The sequence below is a fragment of the Enoplosus armatus genome, chromosome 5 (genome assembly GCF_043641665.1).
Source record: "Enoplosus armatus isolate fEnoArm2 chromosome 5, fEnoArm2.hap1, whole genome shotgun sequence".
Lineage (NCBI taxonomy): Eukaryota > Metazoa > Chordata > Actinopteri > Centrarchiformes > Enoplosidae > Enoplosus > Enoplosus armatus.
Genome location: NC_092184.1, coordinates 436941 through 455768, shown reverse-complemented (window position 1 = coordinate 455768; position 18828 = coordinate 436941). Strand labels below are relative to the sequence as shown.

At 41.1% G+C, this 18828-nt stretch overlaps 1 protein-coding gene across 1 annotated transcript in view; it reads left to right on the top strand.

Moving 5' to 3' along the window:
- The first annotated feature begins 4777 nt into the window (after positions 1–4777).
- The window catches only part of pipox (pipecolic acid oxidase), a 31306-nt gene continuing 17255 nt past the window's right edge, over positions 4778–18828 (top strand). The window contains exons 1-4 of the mRNA XM_070906104.1: positions 4778–4888; positions 11403–11551; positions 16591–16804; positions 17784–17966. Of these exons, the coding sequence (XP_070762205.1) occupies positions 4778–4888; positions 11403–11551; positions 16591–16804; positions 17784–17966 (657 nt within the window). The remainder of the gene's footprint in view (positions 4889–11402; positions 11552–16590; positions 16805–17783; positions 17967–18828) is intronic.

Here is an 18828-nt window from a genome sequence, read left to right as displayed (position 1 = left end):
AGGACACTACAAAATATCTCGAGACATTTCTCCCAGATGGAAAACGTGAGACAGATCAGGAAGTTTAACACCAATGATCTTATTGGCCACGTTTACTATATATTGCAACCTGTTCTTGTCACCAAAACGGGGTGGATGGATAGGTCCACAAAATGTCAGACTTTAACATGGGAGATCGTTGTCCATTTCCAATTTCCAACTGTGAGTCAGTGTTGTTGTTGTTTTTTTTAAGCATGACCACGATCATTCCCTAACCACACTATTCACTATTGTCACCATAACAACGAAGCTATCCAAACCTTTGCTAAGTCCAGGCAGGCCTGAGCCAGGCTTAAATATACACCTAAAAAGTGTAAGTTTTAATTTAAGCCTACTCTTAAAAGTGCCTAGCTCGTCTGCTCTGTGCAGCTATACGCGGCTTCAGTCAACAATAGACGAGGCACATATTCTTCGCGGTGCAGAGTGGAGAGCTGCTTCCAGTGGAATCACAAGCCTTGGTGGAATTGGTGAAATGGGTTAGAGGCTGTGACAATCATGTCTAATCACGGTCACCACTTTCATCCTCATTAAACACAAGATTCTCCCAGTCATAACATAGAGTTTGAGTTTCACAACAATGGCTGTCTGGAAGATATTAAAAACATTAAAAAGTCTAAAACACTACAACATCCTTTGGAAACTGGTTAGCAGTATAGAAGCATATGCAGTTTGAACTAAATGTGCAGAAACATGCAACATTACGGATATGGTCCTTTAAAGTAGAGCTGTACACAGAGGGGATGAATATAGTGCGTGAGGTTAATGTTCTGTGGTGTGATGTTGAAGGGTGGAGGCTGTGGGGGGGTTCACACTTCCTGTGTGTGACATGGTGGAACAGTGGGGTGTTTGACCAGCTGACCATCTGCAGTTCTGTCCTGCCTCAACATCCATCTGCTCAGCCTGCTGTCTTCAGACCCCTGTGGAAGGAACAGAGGCCGTCTCCCACCCAGCCCACTGTTTACCACAATTCTAACCTAACATAACCCACTCCAGGTGTGGTTACAACCTCTTTCATCAAAGGTGCAGCCAGGCAGTTCATGTTGTTTGTGTCTTGTATTTATCTTGGGAGTTCTTGAATATCTGCATTTAACTATGCACTTAAGTATGCATAATGGTTTCCAGTGTGCGAAATACTGGGGATCTCGGGAGTCTCGGACCCCTTACTTGATACTTAGGATACCTCTAAAAACATCATAATCCACTTATAGTATTGGGGGCAGTATGTTAGGATGTGAAGTAAGGTCAGCAGTCCTCCACCAACAATGGAGAAAATAAATAGGTTTTAAACAACATCAACTATATAGTAGGATTCAAATGTCTGAGATCACTAGTCAAGATACTTCTATTTTGCAAATGTTTCAAATGTAATACTATTTTTTATTACAAATGACAATATCAGCTTAACAATTTCAGTGAAAAGTTGAATCTCTAATGTCCCCCTTTTGCTTTAATGACAGCATGCACTCCAGCTGGCATGGACTTTACAAGTTTGTGCAAAACCTGATGACCCATGTTATCCCAGCATGATTTGAGAATGTTCCAAAGGGCTTCTTGTGATGTCACAGAATGCTTGGCTTTCTGAGTCTTCAAGTACCCCCATAAATATCCAATGGGGTTGAGGTCAGGTGACTGTGGAGGAAAGTCCATGACAGTCATGACTTGTTTCACTGTTGGTTTGAAACACTGCTGTGCCATTCTCTCTCCTGTTCGTCTCCTTATATACACCCTTCTGTTACTGCCATAAATCTCAAACTTGGATTCATCAGTAAAAAGGACATCCACAGTAAAATGCTGGTGTATTTCTCAGCCCACCGCAAGCATTTGGCCTTGTTTCCCCTTCAGAGTAATGGTTTAGTAACTACTACATGTCCTCTGAGACCACAACAAGACAGCCTTCTTTTGACAGTACTTTTGCTGATTGGAGTCTTGCGTTCTTTATTTAGCTAATTCTGTATCTGTGATGAAGTTGCTTTTTTATCTATCAGGGAACTAAGCTTGATGTATTGATCTTCTGACGTGTGGTCACTTTTGGTCTGCCTGATCGTGCTTTGGATGCAAAGCACTTCAGAGTTCCATGCACTGCCCCCTTAGAAACCTTTAGTCTAGCCATGATTTGACACTGAGAAAGCCCCTCTTTGCTTAGAATAACAATTTGGCTTCTGACACTTTCACTTAGTTCGGATGCCATGTTTCCCACTATCACAATGCTACTTAGTAAGCAATGATCTGCTGGGAACTTGGGGCACAGCTATATTTATAACAGGTGAACACTGGCTGCTAGCTGAGGTAATTGAACGAGCCTCCAATGAGTTGATCAAATCCAGTGTCAACTGAACGCATGCTTCGATGGACGGCATACTTCTGGTCAATGCCAGAAATGTGCTTAAATTTGATTGCTTTTAATTTAATTTAGATTAGTCACATCATTATGTTTGTGTTGAAAAACAATTAATATTTATATTTAACAACTTTAATAACATCCAGTTTTTGTTTGTGAATTGAAAAGGCATTTGTGGATCTCGTGGATTTGCATTTTACACACATGGGCATATATAACACATCCATACATATATATACATTGTTACTGTATATATATATATATTTTTTTTACCTCACTTCACTTAAATACTGTAAATGTGTATATTTTTTATTTTCTATTTCTTATTTTTATATTTTGTACATACCTTTAGTTCTAAATTATGCTATTTTTCTACTCTGGAATGGGAGCACCGGTACTGTACAATTTCCCCCCGGGGATCAATAAAGTATTTCTGATTCTGATTCTGATACAACTAACAAACGCAGTATGTACTGTAATGTACTTTTCACAGTAGTATTCAGTATGAAACTGTCAAATCGATTTATTTTGCAGTATGGCAGGCCAGGCATGAATACCACTACCAATAAGTACTCAATTATCTTACATAGCACAAAATTACCATGTCATCTCTGTGGTGTTTAAAGGGATACTCCAGATATTTAGTGTTGCACCTCCATAAAGTTGAGAGACTCACAGGAGACAAAAAAAAAGAAAGGTCACAGTCGAAGCAGCAGAGGCCAAGATATCCGGACTTTTAGTCTCTAGTATGGGTCAATCTCCAAAAACACTGGATCCTACACTTCCCATGATGCTTTCTGTTAAGCGTTTTATGTATGATGCCCAAACTGAGATAACCCTGTTAAACAAGTTATTTTTTCTAACTTTGGAGAGCTCCTTTCAGAGCAACATAAGATATCTACAACTGTTATCACCATAGACTGTATATAAAGATGGACGACATGAAAGCTCCCTGGAAGTGAAACCAAAACATCTCGATCACCCCCTGGTGAATTAATCATTATTACTGGATATAAGATATTTTATGTTGATCTCTGCCTCAATCAATTGGCTCATTAAACTATATATACTATGAAAAGAAACTGACTTTGCCGTCAATATCACTTTCAGGCCTGTGCAGACCTAGGACATGAGTGAGGGTGAGAGAGATTGTCAGATTCAAGTAGTTTGAATACTGTTTTTGTCATTTCTAGTGTGTGCTGACAGTAGTCATAGTACAGACACTGTTTATTTTTTATCCTGGAAGTTTATTATCAGTCAGTGTAGCTTTACAAACCGCCAGTTGGCTGGGAGCACTGTTACTGAGGCTGCAGAGAAGTGACCTCTGGACTGAGTAGGCTATTCATGGTTATATAAGCAGTGTTGGCCAGATGTAACTGGAGGGACCCTCCCACTGATGATCCACTGTGTCAGCACCAGACCAACAGGCCTGCATACAATATGACTGACATTATGCATGTATCTCTTAAGCTTGTGAAAGAAATGTATTTGTAACTTTTAAGATTCTGTTTCCCCCATTGTCTGTTGTAAAATTACACATAGGTCATTAGGTCCTTGTTTATCACACACAACTTGACCTATTTGTTTGCTTTGACAGAGAACACTACAGTATTGATTTCTTTTCTTTTTTTGTCCTTTTCCCAGGTTTGGACAGTTAATATAATCCAGCTGTCACAGTTGATATAAAATGGCTTTTCAACTCTTATTCTTCCTTCCATTCTTTGCCATTTTCTCCACTCCAAATGCTGGTAGTAGCTACTGTGCTTTTGTACAGGTCTATCTAAAAGATTTGCTCAACATGCTGAGATGCATGTAACCACTGAATGCTGTGTAGTGCTAAATTAACAGCACTCTGAAAATTACCTTCCAATAAGTATTAATCTATTTTGATACTTTAGTTGTGTTTGTTAGTTAGTTTTTTTCTTTTTTCTTTTTTTAAATAAAATACTAAAATACTTGTTTACTCCATTGTGGAATTACGTTTACCCAATAGTTTCCTAGTTTCCTAGCTGTTAATTAGCAAAACAAAGTTGCATTTATATATATTACAAAGTTATATGGCATAAAATGGTGGCGTGAAGGAGTTAGTGTGCCTTTGCCATATTTTCTGTCTGTCAGGCACTCTTATGCTGTCACACTCCTTCAAATCCCATTTTCCTCTCAAACTGGCGCAGGTCCAACCCCTCCGAATCCTGACCATAACCATGTAGGTTATAATCTAACCTCAAACGGAGGTGCTGAGTTGATGAGGCTTGCGTGGTTTGGCGGCGTAGTCTGCGCCCCCCAGCAGGCAAAACTCAGGGCGCAAATAGCCCATATTTTGACCGTTGCCCCCCTCAGCATGTTGACAAGAAGTGAAATGCTACGCGGACTACACGTTAGTGCTTGAACACAGCGAAGATGTCGCTTAAAGGGGAGTATGACTGCATCGTGATCGGGGCTGGCGTCCAGGGCTCCTTCACGGCCTATCAGCTGGCGAAAAAGAACAAGAAGACTCTTTTGCTGGAGCAGGTGTGTTCCTTAAGATTTGTTTTAAGCAAGCAAGCACCGCCAAAGAGACTGCAGGAGAGACTGAAATATTTCGGCATGGTTTTTCCAGACCAATTTTGTGTGTGTGCATGAATTAAGAAATGTCAGAGGTATACCTAATATCTTGCTCAGAAGTGATCATTTCTGATATCATTTACATCAGTACAAGTGGCAATACCACAGTGTAGATAAAGTTAAAGTCTTGTAGACTTTCAAAGTAAAAGGGTTGGCAGGTGCTTAAAAGGAGCCTATGAAAAGTGAAAGGTTCAAGGTTCAGCTTTATTGTCATTTTACAATACTGGACTGATTATACAATGAAGTGCAGTTGTAGCCCCCTCCACTACACCCACAGAAATGTATAAACAAATGTGTAAAAATCCAAAGAAGAACAGAATATAAAAATGCAGCATATGCGGAATAAAAAGTAGAACGAAATTATATTTTCAAGGAAAGCAGAGAGTTACATACATACACACTATAGCATCACCCGGCCAGATTAACCGATTTGGGGTGGGCCCCTGTTCACCCCCCTTGTTTCTGTGCATTGTCTATGTACTCGTTAATAATTAGTAGTTAGCTTGTGGTAAGTTGATTAAGCTCAATTCATTTTCAAATTTATATAGCAAAATATACTGTGAATATAAACCAAATTAATTTTAACTGAAAATATTTAAACTCTGTAATAATGCAGCTGTTTTAAAGCCCCTATTATTTCCAGTTACAGTGTGCTTTTGCGGTGCATATAGTATAAACAAACACATTTTGTAAACAACACAGTGAATCTTTGGGCCCCTTAGGGTCCCTCCGGTCCTGCAGACTTAAATCTCTTTGTGCGACACTCAAGCATAATATATATATATATACACACACACACACACACACACATATTGTGATGGGTGACAAATTAAAGAAAAAAACAACATAAAGTGTCTTCTTATGGAGTCAGGCCACCATGAGGCCTCCAGAATGAGCCTGAAAGAGCATAAACAGGGTTTTTCCTGCAAACTAAAATTTTTGTTTTAGTCGGTGCCAAAGGAAAATCACCAGCACCAAAATGAAGTATTGAGAATAAAAACAGCAATTCAAATCCTCTCCGAATGTGTTTTAATAGCAGTTTATCAAACAAATGTTGGACAGGCAGAACATGAACCTTAACACGACGTCTTTGACTTCCAGCAGTCAACTCCCATACACAGCCAGCTAAACAACACTGTTTTGAGTGGGCCTGAAGACTCAGCTGTGAAGCTAGCACTAATGGGATCTCAGTTTTACCGTCCAGAGTCTGGCTGTACTGGACTCTCCTGGTAGTTTTAACAGTATTATTTAATCTCAGTTTTACCGTCCAGAGTCTGGCTGTACTGGACTCTCGCACTGAGCGGTAGTATTTACAATTTTGGTTTTGTTCAATGCGAAGATTCGACTTTTCGTTACTGATCTGGCAATCAGAAAATCCATTGAAAAATCCATTGGCATGAGTTTCAGTGATGATTTTGACCACATTGAGTCATGGGAACATGTTGAAAAGACAGCTGCACATGATGCAAGATTTGAATTGCGGCCTATTTGAATTGCCAACATATAATATTGGGCTACCGTATGGATTTGTCGGAATAATGAGACAGGTAGCACACAGGTATTTCTGTTTAAATCAAGTTCTCATAGCCTAATTTTGTATTTCATTTAAACATTAAAAACAGCGTGTAAATGAATAAACAAATGAAACAGTTGAAAACAAATTCACCTTAAAACTCCTGTATCAGACATGAGTCTCGTGTTTTACCTGTAAGACTCCGTTTTGATGCCTTTCTTCGTCATCTGTGATGTGAAAACATCAGGTTACCATACAGTCAGAGAAAGGAAAAGCCACCCTGCTCATAGTTCAGTTATAAAATCCCAAGAAATAACAGGAAAAGGCATAGATATCTGTCAAATAAGGTACCTCGACTCATACTGTACACGGACCATGCTTACTGTTGTGTGTAGTCAACCCCAAAGGCCCATTCTGAGCCAGGAAAAACCCTAATAAAGCTCTCAGGCTCAAAGACTGGGCTGGTCTGAGGATGGCAAACAGCAAGATCAAAACCTAGGTTCTTAAAGGTCCCAGATTGTAGAAAGTGCCATTTTCATGTCTTTAAAAAAGACAGTGGGAGGAGGAGAAAACCTCCTCCTCCCACTGGTCCAAAGCTCCTGTGCTAGCAGTGTAAACACCACCAGTCCCCTGGTGATCTGGGCTCAGAAGCACTGGGTGCTGCCCCTAACCCGCAGGCTTCCGGAAGTTGGCCAAACAGAGGAAAATGGGCTTATAGGGAGGGAGGCGTTAAAGAGACAGGAGCTCAAACGGCTTGTTTCAGACAGAGGATGAACTGAGGGGCTGTGTAAAGGGCCAATATAAGATGAATCAGGACTTTGAACTGTGAATCATACAAAGCTACTCTAGTGGAATCCCCAAATAAAAATATAGAGTTGGAAATGAGCATAATATGGGTCCTTTTAAAGCAAAACTGAAATTTAAGGATAAACTGGAGCATGAATTTGGCAACATGAACACTAAACAAGCTTTCCAGATGGTGAAAGCCCTGACTGGATGTGAACCCAAACACAGTCCCTCTGTCCTCTGGACCCCAACGAGCCGGCCCCCTTTTCAGAAGAGGATGTACAGTGCCAGCTTAGCCGGAGTTAGTCAGGCAAGGCCCCTGGGCCTGACAGCATCCTGGCAAGGGTGCTCAAGACCTGCACCATGGAACTATCACCAATTCTTAACTCACTCTTCTGTGAATCCTACCGGTCTGCCACAATACCCACCCTCTGGAAAACCACAGCCATGATCAAACACTCAATCAATAATAATGATAATCCCAGTGCCGAAGATATTTAGTATTTAGTATAAGCATAAAGTAACATGAAATGGAATTACTCAAGTAAAGTACCTCACCAAGGTACAGTACTGAAGTTAATGTACTTGGTTAGCTTCCACCACTTCACTAAAATCTTACGTCCAAGCTAGTGTGACCTGTGAAAGTCCTATCTGGCTGCCACTCTCCACTAAACTGTAGCCAGCAGCTGGCATTATTTGTACAGCTGGCAGCTATCTACTCCTGCTTGGCTTCCTGTGTGGCCAACTTGTTATTCTGTTACCTAACGTGTGCTTACTACTCTGCTTTGATTAATTTTCAAGAAAGGTGAAGGTTTTTTTTTTCTTTCTTTTGTTATTCTAATTTCGTTTGGGTGGAACTGTGAGGATGTAATGCTGCAAAAAAAAAAAATCTGGAATAAAAAGAGCTAGAATAAACATTTGAACCTGTTCACCCCCCTTGTTTCCGGGCATTGTCTATGTACTCGTTAATAATTACTAGTTAGTTTGTGGTAAGCTGATGAAGCTCAATTTATTTTCAATTTTATATGGCAAAATATACTGTGAATATAAACCAAATTTATTTTAACTGAAAATATTTAAACTCACAGTGTGCTTTGGCGGTGCATATAGTATAAACAAACACATTTTGTAAACAACACCGTGAATCTTTGGGCCCCTTAGGGTCCCTCCGGTCCTGCACACTTAAATCTCTTTATGCGACACTCAAGTTTGGGTAAATATGCAACAAAACAGCAAGGATCAATCAGCAGCTTCCTTGTTTTCCTGACCTTGTTGTGTATGTTTTCTGCTGGTCTGCTAACACTGGTCTAAGTTCCACAATTATAATAATGGAGTTACTGTTGATCCAATGCTGCTTTCCAACTCAATGCATCAAATATATCCCAAAATGATCTGCCTTTAGGCGCTCTGTGTTTTTTGTGTTCAGGCGCATATGTGTGGCTGTCTCTTTGTTTCCGCTACTTGTTGCATGTTGTGATCAAGCACTATATGGTCAAAAGTATGTCCACACCCCTGTCCACACACCTTTTGTGTACTTTTGGTCTGGGTCTGTTTTTCCCAGTTTGGGCCAGACCCCCTTACTTCCTATTATGCTACAGCATTCAGTGATATTTTAGACCACTGTTTGCTTTCAATTCAATTCAATTCAATTCAATTTTATTTATATAGCGCCAAATCACAACAAAGTCATCTCATGACACTTTACAAAATAGAGCAGGTCTAGACCGACTCTTTATAATGTTATTACAGAGACCCAACAGTTCCCACCATGAGCAAGCACTTTGGCGACAGTGGCAAGGAAAAACTTCCTTTTAAGAGGCAGAAACCTCGAGCAGAACCAGACTCTAGGTGGGCGGTCATCTGCTTTGACCGGTTGGGTTTTAGGGAGAGAGAGAGAGAGAGAGAGAGAGAGAGAGACAGAGAGATAGACATAGAGACACAGATAGACAGACAGACAGACAGATAGGTAGGCAAAGATGTATGGCAGCACTAACAGTAGAAGTAGCTGTAATGTTAGCTGAGATTAATAATAGGAGTGTTAATAGTGACAGAACTACGACTAAACATAATAACTGTAGTGATGAGAGTCAGGCAGGCCCATGGCGGCAGCAGCACCCAGGCGTACCAGGACCACGATCCACAGCGACCTATGAGTCGACAAAGCACAAAGAAACTCCGGGGAAGAAATAAAGTTAGTAACATGCATTGGACTGTGATGAATGTGCAAAGATGAAGAGGGAGAGGAGGAAAGCTCAGTGCATCATGGGAAGTCCCCCAGCAGTGTAGGCCTATAGCAGCATAACTAGGGGGCTGGTCCAGGCAGGCCTGAGCCAGCCCTTAACTATAAGCGTTATCAAAAAGCAAAGTTTTAAGCCTACTCTTAAAAGTAGAGAGTGTGTCTGCCTCCCGGACCCAAACTGGGAGCCGATTCCACAGGAGAGGAGCTTGATAGCTGAAGGCTCTGGCTCCTGTTCTGTTTTTGGAGACTCTAGGAACCACAAGCAGCCCTGCATTCTGGGAGCGGAGTGCTTTCAACTTTGCGTCAGCAGTTTGTGTTTCACCCCTTTCCTGGTTCAGCATGTCAATGTCCCAATGCAAAAGCCAGGTCCGTAAAGAAATTGGGCCTCATGCAAGAGCCACTCGTACGAACAGATTCTGAGGTGGCTTACACAAAGTGATTTAGGAGAACTTGCGGCATTCACAAGCTTTCTCATATTCTGAATTTTCCCAAAGGTTTAGAGAACAGCACGTCGCTCTTACAACAGGTCTGGACCAAATGAAATAAATTGTGTTTGTCACTAACAGATTGTATATTTCATTACTTTGAAGCAATTCAATTACACTTTACAATTATGTTGACATGATCCTGTTTGACTCTGCAATTCGAATTCTAAATTTAAATTTATTCATATAGCCTAACAATATCATCAAATTAAATTGGCTATTGATGCTATTGTAGAACACCACAATATCAATATGAACATCTCAAACTGCAAAACAACTTAAATTAGGCACTGTTTGGAGGTTAATGTCCCTGTATAATAGAGGTCAACGGGAAGTAGTAAGTAACCAGGCGCGTCACAGCTGACTTACTTCGTTTGGATCCCTCAGTGCATCCGGCCCTTGGAAGAGAGCGTGTCTTTAGACAGCATGCTGATATATTGGCTGAGACAGATGAATGGTTGTTGTCGCGGTTTAGGTTGCATGCTTATATGGTGTTATTGGGGCGTTAATGATGCTAATTATCTTAGGGTTAGGGTATCGCACGCTCAATTACACACAGGTGGCATTCATCATGTTTACGCGGGCCGTTTACACAGTCACCTGAAGTTAGGAGTGTTTGCTGAATCTGACTTGGCATCTCATACGAGCCTACTCTACGAACAAAAGTAAGAGAAAGTTTAGATATGAATACGAAAATGTTCTTGCATGGGGCCCAATGTTTTTCAATTTGCTGTGGAAGAACATGGCTGGCCTGTACAGAGCGTGGAACGCCGACTGTGAGCTAGGCCTCGTCTCCCAACATCAGTGGCAGACATCACTTAACCCCGATGTCCAATGGATGCGGCAGCATCACTTTCTATCTCTATGCACCTCTGAAGCATCAAATTCTCATGTATATGCCAAATTTATTGAAAAGTGAGTTAAAATGAATATTTATTGATGCATTTCATCCGTTATTGACTTTGTCTTTATGTACAGCAACACTGCTTTTTCTTGTTTGTTTCTGACACTTGAAAAAATGCTACAGTTTTCCTTCTGCTAATATACACTATTCAAGAAATACAGATACAAAATAAAGATCAGATGGCATGCTGTAGTACAGTTATTAAAATTAAAGTAAAATGCAGACTGCTTAAAGACGCTGTGCTGCTGGAATGCTTCCAGTGGACATTAGATATGCGATGGAGACCAAACTGTGGCCCAAACTCTGGTGGTAAGCCTTCCCAGAAGAGTGGAGGATGTTATAACAGTAAATGAATGCCGATGGTTTTGGAATCACATGTTCAGCTATCACAGATGGATAAAATGTTTGGCTGACCACATACTTTTGGCCATTTGGTGTTTGTTATTCCCAAATCATTTATTTAAACCAAGTGATAGTATGTTTGTCTTTTCCAGTTCATCTTGCCCCACACCCGAGGGAGCTCCCACGGCCAGACCCGCATCATCCGCAAGGCCTACGAGCAGGACTTCTACACCCACATGATGGAGGAATGCTACGAACTGTGGGCTCAGCTGGAGAGGGAGGCGGGTGTCAAACTTTACAGGTAAGCAGTCAGCAGAAACACAGAGAGAGAGAGAGAAAACCCATTAAAGGGAACATAACAAAATCTTTGCCAGAACACGAAGATTTGTCACATTCAAGGTGCCATGTACGCACAAGAGCAGCAACTCAATCTGCAGGAGCTATAAACGCATGACTTTCTCATTACCTCCGGCATCACTGAATCACCCCTTGACAGCTCCTATGCCTTTGAATGTGGAACAGGGGCATTTTTTTCATCACGCTAAACCTCTGATTTTCACTTGCACAGCGGGGAGGAATTTGTGTGTTTATAAATATGACAGCGGCATCAAACTGTGAGCAACCTTACAGCAGCATTTTAAATTTCGTGGTCGCGTTACATCTGAGCAGCCCTGGTTGTTCTCAGTACCAGAGAGCTGAATAATACATTGCCTCATTATTTATGGCTCAGGGTAATAGTTCATGGTATTAAGCCACGCCCACATTATGTTCCCAGAAACACATTGTCCCCCCCCAATCCCCTGTGCACCCGTCCACAGCTCATGACTGATGGGTCCACATCTGAAGGCCACCTGTGCCCTTGAGCTGGCAAAAAATGTCTACACCACGATGAGAAATGTCCAGACAAGGCCGGTGTGAGCAATGCCTCCCGCCTCTGCAGCTGCCTCTGGGACACAATGGAGCCATGGAAACAGGGCTTGAGCAAAGCACCCACCAACCTTTTTATTTCTCCACATACATGACAAAATGTGCGCACATCTGCCAGCTGAACTAGTGCTACCAATCATTCAGTTTGACAGGTTGGACCAGGATGAGGTATCATATTTACGATCCTACATACGCTCGCGTGGCTTTTCCTTCCTCCGTCACACACTCGTAAACACAAACGCACACAGGAGACATAGTCATAAAATCTTCTGATGAATGGCTGAAGCCTTTAACTGGGGTTGTATGTGCCTTATGGCTGATGACAGATGTCGGAGCAGCCTTTAGAAAACACTGCTGGCAAAGGGCGAGTCAGCCATCTATCAGGCAGATTACTGAATTAGACCCTGTGTTTCACAACCTCTCACTCTGGGACTCAATAACCGCACACTGGAGCTGCTGTGATCTGCTGTATTACTGTCCACTGGTCATATGATGTCCAGTCAAATGTCACTGTTTATATCCTTTTTAAAGGTTAATTACCATTTATTACAACTGGGGTCTTAGTTTCAGTTTTTAGCCCATCATTCCCACCGGTATTCAAGTTACTTGCTGAGATCTGGTAACACTAATTATAAGGAAACTTTCTACCGGCCCTCTTTGTGTTCCTGTCATTTGGAGCGCGCATGAGGGTGTGCTGCGTGCTCACTGGCCAATCACAAGTTAGTTAAACTTGTGCTTACATCATAGGCCCTGCCGTAGCCTACTCTGCCGCTACTGTTGTGGCTGTAACCCGCGAAATGACTCATTTCACTATCAGAATGTGATCCATTCGTCACACGTTTCGTTGTTTCAGAATCAGAATCAGAAATACTTTATTGATCCCCGGGGGGGAAATTATACCTATACCTAATTAGTCTATGAGGGGGGAAGGTTGTGGTGGGTGAATGTGTTAAACACAGTACTTTCATACAGGAGCTTAATGTTCAATTCCTGTGTTCAGTTTTGGTTTTGTGTTGGGTTTTTCAGTGCAGTTTGGTTAGGGTTAGGCAACAAAACTACTTGGTTAGGTTTAGGAAAAGATCATGGTTTGGGTTAAAATAATAAGTCAACGTTGAACTACTGCTCTTGGCGCCTAAACCTAACTAAACTGCAAACGTTTCACAACGTTAACCGCATGTTAGAAAGGCTTTCTGACAACTTTGACCTACTGTACTGTGACATTTCAGATGCGCTCACTACCTTCAAATAGATAATCTGGAAAACTGTTTGTTTCCTGTCTGATCGTCTGACTGCTCGTGCTTCTTGCCCCGTTGGACTTTGTTGTAGAAATGTCACAGTGCTCTCAGATCTTATTTTAAATATAATATCCTTTAATATAATAAAGACCAACTCACTGACAAACATCGCTATCATTAGGCCCCACAAATAGCAAGCCATATAGAAACCCTAGCTGAAGCACTTATATCATTACATCTTCACTGGCGTCTTCAAAGGGTTGAATACTTCTGTGCCACCTTTTAGCCTTAAGGGCTATGTATGGATAAGTGAAAGGCTGTTTATAGCCATTAGCCTTGACTGAAAGGCATCTTTAAGAGAAGCAGAGGTTTTGGATCGTGGTAAATGTAATGTTCAGACCAGGTTGGATAGACTCGATCTGTATTACCCCATCTTACATAACAACACTCACAGCTGACTCTTACTGCTAATATTAAAATTAAATTTTGCCTACACGTGTCCACATTTGTGGCCGCAAACCACAGGTCAAAGTATGAATCGTCATTGATCACGCAAAATAAATAAAACCATGTCACATGGTTTTGTTGGGGGGAAAGACAATCATGGCCCAACCTGCAACAAAATAGGACAGTGTTTTTATAATCTAAGTGAAATTTAGTAATGGTTGCATATTTTGCTGGCGGTGTGTTGTGCTGTGGGTCAGACACAAATGTCTGCACATAAGGTTATGGCCAATCCACAGCAATAACGTCTTCTAAAGTGTTTTCAGTCCCTCATTTGTCTCTCAGAACAGACATGCTTTTATTTCTGAAAAAATATGCATGCCAAAGCAGGTCAATATGCGACCCCTCTACGCACTTAAAGCATCTCTTCTTTCTTCCTGATCACTTTTTAAAGTGTCATCCTCATTCAGATCACATAAATCTGCTAGTTACTATATGTCGTAAACTACTGTAAACCTACAAAAATAGTTCAACAGCCCCAGTTTGACTATGAGGCTAAGGCTTCAGTGGAAATTGAAAAGAATCCTCATATGCACCATACCGAAAAGATTTAAATCTGACTGTTGCATCAGCATGAGAAAGTATAAGTTTGGATTCTACAGTAAATACATTTGGTAAGAAATTGCAATTGGCATCTTACAACAACTCTTCATACCTAAAAAAAAATGAAATAGGTTATCGATAGAACTAATAGCCAAGGCAAGAAACCAAAACCTAAGTTTTAATAAATTATTGTTTTTCATTTAAATGTAGGTGTTACTTCCCACCCTTAGGCGGGGACTAATAGAACCTCCACCACCAACCCAATCAACCACAGCGAGACACCTTTAAAAGAACCAAAGCCATGGGACTTTTACATAAAGACATACACAACCAAAACACTAAATCAAGACAACCAAAGAGCACAAAGTTAAAACACAAAAGCCACACAAAAATCCCAGGCTTAGAGGCACCAAGCCAGAAGCCTCTCCTCTTCTGATGCTGGTTAGGATCTTTTATGCACATGGCCAGGCCAGGTGCACCTCACTGGGCAATCAGGATGAACACCTGTGCAGAGCAAGAGAGGGCAGAAGTGGGGAAAAAAAGGACAAACAATACAGGGAAACACATACAGCCATAATATGGGCAATAAATAAATCTAATAAATTTTATTAAGGTTAGGTAAAGATAAACCCTGACCCAACCATCTACCCTGACCTACTCTTTTACAGATTTTGACACTATAACAAAATTGCAACACTGACCTCAACATATACTAGTTCTTCTTTGCTTCCAGCTGACTAAATAAATGCATAAGAGGGTTATCAGTCATCATTAACTTGAACTATTCAATTAGACAGAATTAGACATCAAAATTGAGATTTAGATTAAGAGAGGACATAGCTAAAAGATATGAATTAATAGCTGTGCAATAATACTGAAGTGACAGTAAAGCATATGTCATCCATACTCTGAACCCTGGACCTTAATAACTCTCCCTGAATATGTGAGCTGCTGTCTCAGAGGAGAAGGCTGTTTTTTTCCTCCATGACACCAGCACCTCACTGTCCTTTGTCAAGTTTAATATTTTCTTCAAGGGTGCATGGGAAGGGGGCGGGGGAGAACCTTGGTGTTGATGACCCTGAGCGAACTTTACCCAGCTGCATGAAGGCAATATTAACCAATAGCTCTATTCAATACACTGTTCCATTTTCATTCCATTCTCAACAGCTGCAGGCAGGTTGTTGACAAGAATACAATTAAAAGAGCTACTTGTATCATTTTACCATTGATGAAGCAATAGCACAATAATATTGAGACAACAGGGTGAATTCCTGCAATGAAATATTCTAAACTCAAGGTTCACCTACTAACGTTTTTTTAGTTTAGACCATATCATAGTCTTCATCAGCTGTCGTCATGTGAAGTATTAAGACATGTAGATGTAGTGTATATCATTTTATAGAGTTATATATTAACATTTACATGATGACACATGATCTAGTTTGCTACATTCGCTGATGACAACCCTGTGATGTGGTTGAAAGCTTTGTAAAAGATAGTAAGTGACCTTTGAGTTGAAATTATTTTGTCACGCACGCTGTTACCAAGGCCAATCAAGTTATTACCAAAACTAACTTGGCCGGATGACTGAGCTCATTTTTGGGTCCCCTTAGCAGGTTAATGCAGCCCTGGATACATGGTCTTGAAAGGTAAAACTGGGTTTTTATAACTAAGGTCTTCCCTTTGTCTCCGTGTTATCTATGTATGCACTTTGTTCTGATGACATGGCTGGATTGGGGGGAATCAGGGCACGGAGTGGTCTCATGGTCACACACAATTTTACCACAGTTATTTGGAAAATAAAAGGTAAATATTAAAATGATTACCCATTCGTCTGTTTTAAACGTCTATTAGATTTTTCACACTGACTTCCTAGTTCAACTTTGACCTACCATATCATAGTTGTGCATGCATACAGTTTTTTAATCAGTGATGATTTTTACTAATATTTGTACTGTGCTAACACTTTTATTTGTGTCAGATCAGTGTGATGTCCTCTTGCATTCCTTGCCCTGTTTGGTTTGGTTGTGGTAATGATGCTAGTGTGTCCCCTGGATTTAAATTTCCCTTTAACATGAGTACTAACAATGTTAATTATACCAATGTAATCTCCACTGTTCTCCCATTTCAGACAAACAGGACTCTTGGTGATGGGACCAGAGAACAGTCACAGTTACCAGCTGTTTAAGAACACCCTGCAGAGGAACAAGGTTCCAATGGCGATCCTGACACATGACAACTTCAGCCAGCACATCCCCCATGTCAACCTGGCTGAGGGAGATGGAGCTGTGGTGGATATAACTGCTGGAGTTCTGTATGCCGACCGTGCACTCAAGACTGTACAGGTACAGCACAAATACTGTTGATAGAGCATTAGGTATTTTAGCTGAACTGATGTCATGAGTCAATGCCAATCGTGTGGTCCACTTAGGATGATGTGATATGATATGGACCGCCCAGGGAAGTGCAAACTGAAGCAAAGATGAGTTTCAAAGGTTTACATTACAGGTTCAATTAAAAATGTGGCATTTGGCAAGTTTCTAGCTGCTGTACCTGGAGATGCAGAGTTGAGGGATCATTACCAACAGTTCAGGTGAACTCACTACAAGTTTGGCTGCTTTCCAACCAATCTGATCATCTGACTTTGTGTGTTTCTTGCCCTGTCAGACCTTTTTTAGTAATGTTGCAGTGTTTTGAAATTGGTAAGTACAATATCATAACAGACAGAACTGAGGTCTGTAAAGGTCTAAGTGAAGACCATTTTATAAGGTGAATTCACCTCTAACGATCCATATCTTGTGCTATCTCAAGGATTTCAAAGATTTTCAAGGTCTCTCTCTCCTTGGTATATATGAAAATGCTCACAGTTTCTACATCCCTCACGTGCTTAAAAGGCATGGCCATTTCAGATGCACTTTGTAGGAATTTACCTATGACCAGCCAATCCTGTGATCAGTTGACGACTTGCTCTACCTCCTGAACCTAAAATTTGAATCTGAACTGAGGGCAATGGTCCTATAATAAAAACCTTTTCAACCTTCACGGTTCCCAAAGCGCTTTATAGATTAGGTCTCGTTCACCCATTGCTACGCAAGGTGCTGGCCTACATCGGGAGCAACTTAGGGTTCAGTGTTACTCAAGGACACTTCAACATGTGGACGGGGGAGCCGGGGATTGAACCCCAAAACCACTCTACCCTGCTCTACCTCCCGTACGACAGTGCTAACAACTGAGACAATCAAAGGTGAGGTAGCAGGTAAACCTCCCCCCTCAGATATCATCTGTCATTTTACCATTTTTCATTAACGCATTCTCTTTTCCCAGGGGCAGTTTCAGAAGTTGGGTGGGGTCATAAGAGACAAAGAGAAGGTAACCGACATCAAGCCTGGCCCTGTTGTGACACTGTCAACCTCTGCTGGCGTTTATCAAGCCAAGAGTGTGGTGATCACCGCTGGACCCTGGGCTAATAGACTGTTGGCCCACACAGGCTTACATTTGCCATTAGAGGTATTCAAACTTTTTGTGTCCTACGTGCTTTAATGTTCATACAGCACTACATTATTGCACATAACCATTACGCAAGGCTGTGGCTATTTATAGGGCTCATTCCATAATTCATCTTATGTACCTTTAAACCATCATTGGCAGTAATATCTCAATAATTATTATTAGACATCATTACAAAGATCTCCACAATGAAGGGTGAAATAAAAAGAGTATAAACACAGGGAAATAAAATTATGCCTCCAGTATAGAGCATGTGGCTATGTGTATGCATGATCTGAAGTATGCGTGAGGTGTGCACAATCTGTTTTTCGAAATACTCATTTATGTGTGAGAAATTTTGTATGCATGTTTTTTTTTAATGCATCGTTTATAAATCAGGCCGCAGATGTACACATTTCACATTAGACCCTGTACGGTATGTTATCAGACACTGTCTTGCAACTTCAACTTGTCCATCTCTAATCCAGTTCAACTCTCTTTTCACCACTGGGATACTGCCCTGCCTACCCTTTAAATGCCCACCTGAAGACGCCACAGAAACAAAAGCATTACTCCTCCATATTTAAACAGCTTAGAGGCCTTAGTCAGCAAGGCAGTCTTCTCCACCTTGCAATATGCCACACAGCCTGAAAAGAGAAGGTAATGGGAAAACAACCAGACAGCTGTTAGAGTGGAGAATTGGAGTTGATATTGGAATTGCATTATTCAGGCTTGCAGAAGGCAGGGGGCCTGGGGAATGCCATGCCTGAGTGAACTGGTAGAAAAGCACAGGCTCTGAGCTCTTTGACTCGCTTCTGTCTGAATTTTTATGGTCCCTGGGAATGCACGGCCAGTTAGTTCATTACACTGAAAGCTCCTGAAC